The following is a 12,817-nucleotide window of genomic DNA, read 5'->3' on the forward strand; positions in this document are numbered from 1 at the left end:
AGAAGAAAATTTAAAATTTCACGAAAAATTTACTAAGCTTTAGGATCGAATCTCGGTTTGTTTTAATGACACTTGTAAAGTACTGTGGACCCATTAAAATTATATTTAGATGGATATATTGCATTTATACTTGTTTTTGTGCAAATGTATTGTAATGACTGGTAATATTCTGTAATCCTATTCCGGTAACGGGACGTGGTTAAGGGTGTTACACTTTCCTCCCTATTACCTTCATTTCTTTCACTAATTTTATGCTATTTCTTTATTTATTTGGCTGATTTTTTATTAATATTCATAGTTCTCACTATAGTCATGCTTATGCTTGTTATTCTTTGCCACTTTAGTCAATGCATTGTGATACATTCATTCTTTCTTGTGTTTCCATAGATTTCATGCCATAGTCTATATTCTTGCATTCATTCACTAGGTACTCCATTTAGCACTATTCTCATGTTCATATTGTTAATAATGTCTTGATATATCTTTCCATTAGGATTTAGTTACTTTTCGGTACATTTTCCCTTTTGCCTATGATGCTCATGAAGTATTCTTCTTTAATTTTAACATACTTGCATACCTTTCTACACTATTCCTGGGGGGTACTCCTATAACTTTGTCTTGCCATTACAGATACTATGTCAAATCGACGTGGCAAGAAAACCGCCATCCCCTCCTCGAAGAAGCGGAAAGGAACGACGTCATCCTCGGGTCCCACTGTCGAGATCAGACACTCGTTCCTCCAATTCCCACAGGGACTATAGGAGGAACTATTTCAAATACTACGGGCTCGACCCCAAGGTATGGGCTGCTGCATTGACTGGGCCGCATTTGAACAAATCCAACTGGCTGACGCGGTCTAAGCCTTTCTGATAACTGACCCATGGGGGCTCGTTTTTGAGATCATCGAGCCGACGTACCTCGATCTCACACTCGAACTCTGCTCGACCTTCCATCTTCAAGTAGTTATGATAGAGTTTGATGATCCTAGAATGGTCTAGTTCCGTCTCGATGGTTTAGTTTGCCAGTTGAGTGTACCTGAGTTCTGTGTCGCTTTGGGGCTCTATACGGAAGAGTTCATGGACGACGATGATTTTGACACCCTTCATCGCAACATCCACTTGTCTCTCTCCAACTGCTGGAGGGCCCTCGTTCCTGCTTCAGCCACCTATGACCCCAGCCGCTCTAAGGCATCAGCCCTCGCCCTATCCCTGAGGTACGTACACGTCATCTTAGCCCACACTCTGATAAGGCGGTGAGAGAGCACCGGCTTCGTCAACACTCACGACGCCTACTTTTTATAGAGTATGGCGAACGGGCACGTCTTCGACCTTGCCTATTTCATTGCCCTCACCATTCGCCATCAGACAGAACGGCATAGGAAAGGAGTCATATCCATCGGCCCTTATGTGAATTGCCTAGAGCGGTATTTCAGCCTCCTCAACACGGTGGTGCAAGCATCTTCCTTCACCCTCATTGGTCAGATGTCCCCACAGAGCATTTCGAGTATGGTACATATGAGGATGATCGAGCGTCGATGTGGAGTTGACCCTCCCAAGTACCACCTGGTCCAGTCCGCTGAGAAGGAGGACCCAGAGGACATTACAAATGATGTCCCTCCAAGTCATGAGGACCCACCACCTCCGCCACTACCCATCCATCGTCCAATTCATGTGGCGGCTTTACACTCTGACATCTCTAAGCACCTTACTCGATTTGAGCAGTAGTGTTTTCAACGCTTTGATCAAATTGATGCTACTCTGCATCAGATTTGTCAGCACCTTCACATCTCATTGCCATCACCACTTCGCGAACCATCCGGCGATGACGATGTTTAAAGACTTTTTATTTATTATTTTTATTTTCACTTTTATCTTTATTTATCTTCTTAAAGTACTTTTTTATTTTACTTCCATCTAATACTATTCCATTTTTAGGTCCTAAATTAATATTAGATAATTTATGTTTTCAACTATTTCTTTACGAGTTATTATGCTTCTTTATATTTCCTAAAGAGTTAGTGATTTTATCACAGTTATAAAAAGCTCCAAAGCTCACTATTACTTAGGAAATTGCAATTCCACTGGAAAAAGTTCTCCACAACTGCCATGTCCTGCTCGACCACAACCATAGTTACTACCAGATATAATATTCTTTTGGCACAGGACTTATGGACTAATGAACCTCTACTACCATCGGAGTATCCTCCTCCACTCTTATCATTGATTTGGCCGATTATTCTCAATAACTCCAATTCAAGGAATTCATCCACAAATTCAGGAAGTTTCACTTCTCTCCCTCTTTTTTATTTATATTGTTCAGTAATATTATCTTTGTACATTGAGGACAATGTACATCTTAAGTGTGGGGGGTTATTTATATCATTATCAGAAAAATCCCTGAATTTTGTCTTATTCTCACGTGAATCACTCATATCACTATTAGAATGAATCTTGATTAATTTATGATTGTTATTGATATGTCTTGAATTAAAACATAGGCATTCATGCATTGATTGTTTAAACTTTAAGGAATTAGAGAATCAAGCAGGATAAGTTGATTTTTGAGAATTAAAAAATTTTAGGTTGTTTCCCCAAGTTTAGGTATTATCTCGAGTTAAAATTCACAGGGTTAACATCAAAAAGCCATAATTTTTGTGAGATCTTGAGCCTTTAGAGCATCTATTGTTTCTTTCATGCTCACTGTTATTATTGATAATAAGTGTGTCAATATTGATTTGTTATTCTAGAACTTGCTTGATTATGCATGTCAAGACCACACCATTGATTTGATATGTCGAGATAATAAAGGCACTTAGGTTTAACCCACTTACTCCATAAAAGCCTACCCTCATAATTAACCCTTAGTGAACCTCTTTGAGCCTAACAAGCCATTCATTGGTTTACCCTCAATATTAACCCATAACCCATTATTGTTGAAATCCCTTAATTTGATCCCTATTTTTGTCGAGATTTGATTTAAATTAATTGCTTAGCTTTGTTTTATTTTTCGTTGTAATAATTAGCAAAGTTCTATGTTATTTGACTTGTTATTGAAAAAAATGCATACATACATACATACATACATACATACATACATACATACATACATACATACATACATACATACATACATACATACATACATACATACATACATACATACATACATACATACATACATACATACATACATACATACATACATACATACATATTAGTAGTAATTCTTTGTTTTTGAGCTTAAGTATTTAAATTCCTTATCCCATAAAGAAAAGTTCAATTCCAGGATTTTCTATTTAGAAATGTAATTTATTAAGTTGTAGTATTTTTCTAGTTAGGTAATTTTTCAGTTCAATCTCGATTCTAACCTTCTTTTTCAGCTTGTAATAGCACCCCCTAACCAAAGCGACGTTACAACCCTCTAAAGACCTTTTGATTGATGTATCATCTCAATATATAGTGGTGGAGATTTGATTTTCACGCAAGCCTATGGTAATAACTTTTCATATTGACTGTTGAGTGCTGAATTTCCTGTCCTTAAACACCTCGAGTGATTTGAGTGAATCTTTAGTGAAGATGTGAAACTCTGTGATGTTTTGAATCAAAAGTGATTACTTAGATAAGGGGAGACACCTATGTTTTCGTGATAAAATGCTCAACTTGGAATATTTGAAACTTAGATGTTCTTCGAGTTGAACTTTCAATGTATGAGTACTTATGGATTATTTTGAGATACTATTGATGAGAATTATAAATTGAGAAGAATTTATTTTGATTGTGAGTTGAGGATTTTGCTTGAGGATAAGCAAACATTTAAGTGTGGGGTTATTTGATAAATCGTAATTTATACATATTTTTATCCCATGCTTAGCATATTTTTGGATGAATTATCTTTAGATTTGGTGAATTCGATCCTCCTAATCCTTTAATTTCATGTTTTATACTTAGGAGAGCATAGGAGAGTAAAAAGAGCGAGAAACGGGCCAAAAATAGAGAAAATGGGTCAACATGGGAAATCAACACAGCCTGGACTTCCTCGCATGGGTAGTTCACATGCCCGTGTCCATTCAACAGACTCGAAGATGGTTTTAAGCAATCACACACGGTCGTGTCCCTGTCGAGCCCAAGACTAGTCCTATTCGAAAAAGGCCACTTTTGAGGGTTTAGAAGCATTCTAAAGCCTATATAAACACCCCAAGAGGTACTAAAAAAGAGACACACGGAGTAGGAGGCAAGGAATTACTCGAGGAAAGGCGATTGATCCATCTCAGAAGCAAAATTCACCTTCAAGACTGAAGATCTCCCTTCAATTCCCTTCAAAAGTTCTTGGGTTTTCTTTATGTTTTGTTATCATTATTCTTTTAAGATGTTTTCTTTCATAAATATGAACTAAACCCCCTAAATACCTAAGGGGAATGAAACCTAAGACGGATCTTGTTATTATTATCTGAATTATATGATAAATATTTGACTTGTCCTTAATTATGAGTTCTTAATTCTTGCTTTAATATTCTAGGATATTGATTCAAGTATTGATGTGCTTATTCAGAGGAGCAAAAGTCCCTTTCTAAGAGTAGATCTAGCATACTTGAGCGGAGTTGATTGCACGCTTAGAGATAGGATGACAAGATTTTACCGGATTAGGGTGAAACCTAATAAGGGAATCTATAGATCGAGTTAATGCAACACTAGGGAGTTAATTAGAAAGAGATTTCAATTAATCAACCTAGGGTTAGATGTTGTTAGTCTCGAGAGAGATAATAATATAACTTAGGGATTTCTACAGATCAAGTCAAGTGAATAAATCGTCTGGTTCAGAGTCAATAACAAGTAAAGTCTAAGTAGAATTTTCCCTTAGGTATTGTCCAAATCATTCAGTTTTTCCAAAATTTATTTCCCCAATGTACTTTTTCTGCATTCTTAGTTTAGTAATTAGTTCAGATAAAACAAACCCCTTTATTTTTAGGCTAGATAATAATAAAAAAGTTCATACTAGTACTTTTAGTTCCTTTAGGTTCGACATCCCAGTCTTGCCATAAGCTATACTACTGTTCAATAAGGTGCGCTTGCCTTCGTCGTGATAATAGTTAGTTTCCAAGAACGAACATTCATAAATTATAAAACTTATCACGATTCACAACATGATCAGATTGCTAAAATGGCACTTTAGACAGCAAGGAACTACCATTTATCGTTAGAGGTATGGACATCGTTAACTTTCGGGATTTGCCAGTTCTTAGAAACTTTGTTTAAATAACTAATTAAGGGACGTCTTGTTTGATATTAGGCTTTGGAGTGTTAGTGGTTTCGTTAGCTTCGAATCGATACCAGGTGTGTACTCCGAATCGATACCAGGCGTGTAGACTGCCCGTGTGGTAGGCCGTGTGGCGATACACGGCCGTGTGGTTGACAAATCAGGCCATATGCATGTGACACGGGTGCACGACACGACCGTGTGATGACCGGCGAGGCCGTGTGTGAGACACAGGCGTGTGGTAATTGGGTCGTGTGGGCTACACGGGTGTGTGGGCCCATACGGGTGAACCACAAAGGCATGTAAAAATTTGTGCCAGGCCGTGTGATCCACTCGGACAAGGCTGATTTGGACCGTGTGGGCCACATTACCGTGTGGGCCCACAGGGGCATGTCACATGGGCGTGTGAGCCCATTTTTCTGAAATGTTCTGTAAGGTTGCACAGATTTCCCAAGTTGACTGTGACCGGTTATAGGGTTGATAAGCATTACTTAGACCTCTAATGTCTATAGATTTGATCTGATTATGTGATGTATGATTAATGCATGTGCTAGTTAGCATGTATATCTGTTTTGTTCTATATATGGGTATATGTCTGTTAATCTGTTTATTAGCAATCCATGTTTGTATACTGCATTGCATTGGGGTGGGTTTGATGAAGTGAAGGAATTATCTAAAAGGCTTCATAAGCCTGTTGTTTGGCAGCTAAGCTGCATATTTATGACGTGTACTGCATTGCGATACCTTATGGTGTGTAGGGTTGGATGGGTTGATATTATCCCCATATTTGGTGTGCATGAATGGGTGGGTCGATTTTATCCCCACATGGCGTGTTGGGTTGGACGGAGTTGGTGTGCAATGTTGATGGGCGTATTTTTCTGTATATCTAATTTGTTACATGCTATATCTAACTTCGTAGGCTAAGGCCAAACTTTATATATGCATCTGATTCTGTTTCTGAGTGGGCTAAAGCTCACACCGATTCTGTAAAAAGCTTAGGCCCGAAGTATGATTATTTTATGATATCTGTCTGTATACATGTTGAACTGTGGGGATGTACACATTGAGTTGTGAAACTCACCCTTTTCTATTTTATCTGTCCAGGTAATCCCTAACAATAGTTGGATTGGTGCAGCGGAGGACTCGATGGTGACCCCAGCTTCCCACTTATGGGTTTTATAGTTTAAACATTTTATTTCGTTCATTATTAATTATTTTGGGATTTTTGGATGCAATCTTGGACTTGGACTTTCGGTTTTGATTTGGGATTTGAACTGTTAATTCGGATTTTAGAACTGCAACATTAGAGAATGGTTTCTTGAAATAACTAAGGTTTTTTGTAAATTAAATTGGTTTTGAAAGCTTCCACGAGTTGAAATATGACTCTAGACTAAATTAAAGATAATAACTGGAAAGGTTTTCACGTAGCGAAAAGGGTTTTCCAAAAACATTCTCATATGACATCGCCAGATTTGGCCATAACGTCTAGGCCGGGTTTGGGGTGTTACATTTAATGATATCAGAGCCAGGTTTGCAGAAACTCGGCTGTGGATTTGGGCGGTAAAAAGAATGATGTTTGAAAAAAATAATTTGTAAACTGTTTTGAAATGTTTTTGATAAATAATTGGTACATTGAGTCTCCGGCGCCGATCCTGTAAGTTTTTGAAACTCTATTTAGAATTATATGAAAGCATGCTTAGAATATACTGAAATTCTGTTTGGATCTATTTGAAATTACTGTTAACATGCTATGAAACTACTATATGTAGTAAACCTTTTTGAAGCACTCTAAGTAGTGTAAACTGAAAACTGCAGCAAACCGCGACTTTGCGACAACAAACCATGGATACTCTGATAACTTTACTACATAAAATATTTGTTAATAATTATCAAAACTATAAATTGATTTGCATAAAATTGTTAATATAGATTAATTTGAAAATATGATGAGCACACGTGGTACTCGTGGACGGGGTACTAGAGGTCGTGGTAGGGGCCGTAGAGGGGCTCAAGCTGAGTCTTTTGCATCTGATATGATTCCGAATCTAGATACTAGCGTGACGCCGGTATCTCTTGTTACTAAGACCAGGTCTGGGACTGGGTCTCATGATCATGCGGCTGGGGACGACGCACTGTCCCAAGCCATGTTACGAATTTTGGAGAGGGTCGCTGGGCCCAACACTAGTTCTGGGGGTCGTAGGTCGGTTACAGAATGATTTCGATCCAATAGGGCTGAGGTATTTAGGGGCATCGCTGGAGTTTCTCTTAACGTGGCCGAGTACTGGATGGAGGCCACGAAACTTATTATGGATGATTTGGATTTCACTGCCGAGCAAAATCTTAAGGGGGCTGTATCCCTGCTTCACGATGAAGCGTATCAGTGGTGGTTGACAGTTAAGGAGGGCACTCAGCTTGATAGACTGACATGGGATCTGTTTAAGACGGCTTTCTAGAGTAAGTATGTGGGAACCAGTTATACTGATGCGAGACGACGTGAGTTCCTGAATCTCACTCAGGGAGATCATTCAGTGGCTGAGTATGAGGCTGAGTTTTTGAGGTTGAGTTGCTATGCACGAGGCATGGTGGCATCCGAGTATGAGCACTGTGTCCGGTTTGAGAATGGTCTTCGATACAGTATTCGGGTTCTGATAGCTCCTCAAAGGGAGCGGGATTTCTCTGTACTGGTGGAGAAAACTAAGATTACCAAGGAGGTTAAGCGCGCTGAGCGCCAAAACTGAGATAGAGGTAAGGCTAATAGAGATACTGAGCCTTCGAATACTGGGATGAGGCCTAGGAAAAAGGTCAGGTCTGATGGGCCTGTAAGAGTTGGGCCTACTGTTACACCGATGAGGGTAGAGATCTGCCAGCTCTGTAATAGGCACCATCTGGGTGAGTGTTGGAGGACTACTGGGGCTTGTCTTAGATGTGGGTCTATTGAGCATCGAGTTAAAGACTGTTCGTTGAGAGCTAATGAGATGCAAGCTACGGTTAATAAGACTACACACCCGCCGAGAGTGGTTCAGCAGCCACCTAGGGGCCGAGGACTGGCCAGGGGTGGTAATGGCATGGGCCAAGAGCAGAGAGCATCGGGCAGAGGTGCTGGGTCGACTGAGGCAAGACAGCCTACTTTGGTTTATCCTACTCGTCTTCTTGAGGATGGAGATGCTCCGAACATCATCACGGGTACATTTTTAATTTTTAATGTACCTTACTTTGCATTGATAGACATAGGTTCTACACACTCTTATATAGCTAGTGCCGTGTTTGAGACCTTAGGGTTACCGTCTGAGAGCACTTCAAATGAGATAAACTGTGGTGAGTCCGTTGGGGCAGTCTATTGGAGTTAGTAAATCGTTTAAGGACGTTCTATTGGAAGTCCAAGGGACGGTATTTCTAGTTGATCTGATGGAGCTTCTGTTTGGAGAGTTTGACATAATTCTGGGAATGGACTGGTTAGTTAAACACCGAGTGAGTCTAGACTGTGCGAAAAAAAAGGTGGTTCTGAGGATCGAGGAGGATAATGAAGTAGTTGTAATTGGAGAATGATGAGATTATCTAACTAATGTGATTTCTACGTTGGCAGCAGAAAAGTTAGTGAGGAAAGGATGTAAGGCATATTTGGTCTACATCAGTGTTTCTGATTTTGTAGACTCTTAGGTTAAGAATATCAGAACTGTAAGAGACTTTCCAAATGTATTTCCAGAGGAACTACTAGGATTGCCTCCGAGCCGGGAGGTAGAATTTGGTATCGAGTTGATTCCTGGTACAGCTCCAGTGTCTATTACCCCTTATGGTATGGCACCGAAGAAGCTGACTGAACTTAAGGCTGATAAATCATAATTTATACATATATTTATCTTATGCTTAGCAAATTTAAGGATGATTTCTCCTTATATTTGCTGAATTCGATGCTCTTAATCCTTTAATTTCATGTTTTATACTTAGGTGAGCATAGGAGAGTAAAAAGAGCTAGAAACGGGCCGAAAACGAAGAAAATGAACACACATGGGAAATCAACACGGCCTGAACTTCCTCACACAAGTAAGCCACACGGTCGTGTCCATTTGGCAGGATCGAAGCACGACTTACACGGGTAGACTACACGCCTGTACCTATTTAGCAGCCTTGACCACGGTTTGAAGCAATCACACACGGGCATGGCCCTGTCGAGCCCAAGTATAGTCCTATTCGGAAAAGGTCACTTTTGAGGGCTCTTAGGCAGTCTAAATCCTATTTAAACACCTGAGGAGGCACTTAGGAGGAGACACACGGAGTAAGAGGTAAGGAATTACTCAAAGAAAGTCGATTGATCCATCTCAGAAACTAGATTCATCGTCAAGACTGAAGATCTCCCTTCAATTTCCTTCAAGATTTTTGGGTTTTCTTTATGTTTTGTTATCGTTATTCTTTTGAGATGTTCTCTTTTCATAATTACGAACTAAAACCCCTAAATACCTAAGGGGAATGAAACCTAAGACAGATCTTGTTATTATTATCTGAATTGCATGATAAATATTTGACTTGTTCTTAATTTTGTGTTCTTAATTATTGTTTTAATATTCTAGGATATTGATTCAAGTTAATGCGCTTATTCAGAGGAGCAAAAGTCCCTGTCTAAGAGTAAATTTTTCATAATTAAGCAGAATTGATTGCTTAGACTCTAAATAAGCGCTTCTCGGGAGGCAACCCGAGCACTAACAGTATTGATTACTTTAAAATTTTAGTTTAACATCTAATCACTAAATGAGTCGTTGAAACATAGGTGTTCTAATCCACACGGCCAGGCACACGGGCGTGCCTTAAGCCGTTCTCACACCATGGGCAGAGACATGGCTGTGCGATACGGCTGTGTGTAAACAAGGCAAAATTTTTCCCTAACATGGGATACGATAAGTTGCCACGGCCGTTCGACGTGGCTGTGGTCGAGCCTGTCAAAGCAACACGGGCGTACGACACACCCGTGTCTAGAAATCGTGGTTGAAACTGAGAATTTAGCACTAGCGTGCGACACGCCCGTGCCTACAAACCATGCTCAAGATTGATAAAACAACACGGGCTTGCAACTATACACACGGGCGTGGGAGAAGCGAACAAAGTAGGACACGACTATGCGACACAGCCGTGTGTACCAACAAGCCCAAAGGACACGGGCGTGGGATGAATTTCAGACACGCCTAAATTTGAAAATCACAATAAACACGGTTGAAATAAGGGTACACGGGCCTGCCCCACGGCCATCCCTCACTATTCATCATCCCCTTCCCCAAAATCCCTAACCCTAGCCGCTGTAACTTCAACACACACCATCCCTACCATGTCCCTACGTCGACCACAGCGCCACCCTCGATGACCCAAGCTCTTCCCTCTTGTGTATACCATGTCAACCTCACGTGGCAAAAAGACGGTCGTCCCCGCTTCGAAGAAGAGGAAAAGAGCAACATCATCTTCGGGTCCTACTGCGGAGATTAGACACCTTTTTATTCAGTTTCCCTTAGGACCCAAGGAAGAACTCTTTCAGATATTTCAGGCCCGACCACTAGGTACGGGCCACTGCATTGACTAGGCCGCACTTGAACAAATCCATCTGGATGACGCGGTCAGAGCCCTTTTGTCAACTGATCCATGGAGGCTCTTTTTCAAGATAGTCGAGCTGACATACCTCGAGCTCACACTCAAACTCTGTTAGACCTTTCACCTCTAAGTTGTTATGGTAGAGTTCGATGATCCTAGAACGGTTCAGTTCTGTCTCAGTGGTTTCGCTTGCCAACTAAGCGTACCTGAGTTTGGGATTGCACTACGGCTATATACGGAAGAGTTCGTGGACAACAATGAACTCGACACCCTTTATCGTCACATCTACTATTCACCATCCAAATGCTGGAAGGACCTCGTCCTTACCTCGGCCACCTATGATCCTAGCCACTCTAAGGCATCAGCGCTCGCCCCATCCCTGCGATACCTACATGCGTCATCAACACTCATGACGCCTACTTTTTATGGAGCATGGCGAACGGGCATGTCTTCGACCTTGCTTATTTCATTGCCCTTGCCATCCGCCATCAGACGAAGCAGCATAGGAGAGGAGTCATCTCCATTGGCCCCTATGTGACTTGACTGGCACGGCACTTCGGGCTCCTCCACACAACAGCACAATCATCCTCCCTCACTCTCATTGGTCAAATGTCCTCATAAGGCATCTCGAGTATGGTACATATGAGGATGATCGAGAAACAACGTGGAACCTACCCTCCTCAGTACCGCCTCGTCCAGTCCACTGAGGAGGAGGACCCAGAGGACATTACTAATGATGTCCTTCCACGTCATGAGGACCCACCGTCTCAGTCACCACCCATCCATCGTCTAGTTCATGCGACGGCTTCATACTCTGACATCTCTGAGTGCCTTACTCGATTTGAGCAGCAGTGTTTTCAGCGCTTTGATCACATTGATGCTACTCTTTATCAAATTTGTCGACCACCTCACGAATCATCCGTTGATGACGATGTTTAAAGACTTTTTATTTTTTATTTTTATTTCCACTTTTATCTTTATTTATCTTCTTTAAGTACTTTTAATTCTATTTTCCTTTAATATTATTTCAATTTTAGGTTTTATAAATTTATTGAATAATTTATAGTTTCTGCTATTTCATTACGAGTTATTATACTTCCTTATATTTCCTAAAGAGTTATTGATTTTATCACAGTCATAAAGAGCTCCAAAGCTCATCATCACTTAGGAACTAAAAACTCCACTGAAAAAGGTTCTCCACGACTGCCATGTCCTGCTCGACCACGACCATAGCTACTACTAGATATAATATTCTTTTGGCACAGGACTTATAGACTAATGAACCTCTACCACCACTGGAGTATCCTCCTCCACTCTCATCATTGCCTTGATCGATTATTCTCCATAACTCCAATTCAAGGAGTTCATTCATCATTCAGGAAGTTTCACTTCTCTCCCTATCTTATGATTATATATCTATATTTTTTAGCATATCTATCTTTGTACATTGAAGGCAATGTACATCTTAAGTGTGTGGGAGTCTTTTATATCATTATCAAAAAAATCCCTGAATTTTTTCTTGTTCTCAAATAATCTTCTCATATCATTATTAGAATGAATTTTGATTAATTTATGATTGTTATTGATATGTCTTGAATTAAAAAATAGGCATTCATGCATTGATTGTTTAAACTTTAAGGAATTAGAGAATCAAGCAGGATAAGTTGATTTTTGAGAATTAAAAATTTTTAGGTTGTTTCCTCAAGTTTAGGTATTATCTCGAGTTAAAATTCACATGGTTAACATCAAAAAGCCATAAATTTTGTGAGATCTTGAGCCTTTAGAGCATCTATTGTTTCTTTCATGCTCACTGTTATTATTGATAATGAGTGTGTCAATATTGATTTGTTATTCTAGAGCTTGCTTGATTATGCATGTCAAGACCACACCCTTGAGTTGATATGTCAAGATGATAAAGGCACTTAGGTTTAACCCACTCACTCCATAAAAGTCTACCTTCACAATTAACCCTTAGTGAACCCCATTGAGCCCA

General features: G+C 40.0%; 1 protein-coding gene across 1 annotated transcript; it reads left to right on the plus strand.

The window, feature by feature from the left end:
* Window positions 1-8,036: 8,036 nt before the first annotated feature.
* On the plus strand, window positions 8,037-9,093 carry LOC108475260 (uncharacterized). The gene is made up of 3 exons (XM_017777236.1): window positions 8,037-8,366; window positions 8,587-8,778; window positions 8,911-9,093. The coding sequence occupies exons 1-3, from the start codon at window positions 8,037-8,039 to the stop codon at window positions 9,091-9,093; spliced, it is 705 nt and encodes a 234-aa protein (XP_017632725.1).
* Window positions 9,094-12,817: the final 3,724 nt, after the last annotated feature.

This window comes from Gossypium arboreum, chromosome 7 (genome assembly GCF_025698485.1).
Source record: "Gossypium arboreum isolate Shixiya-1 chromosome 7, ASM2569848v2, whole genome shotgun sequence".
Lineage (NCBI taxonomy): Eukaryota > Viridiplantae > Streptophyta > Magnoliopsida > Malvales > Malvaceae > Gossypium > Gossypium arboreum.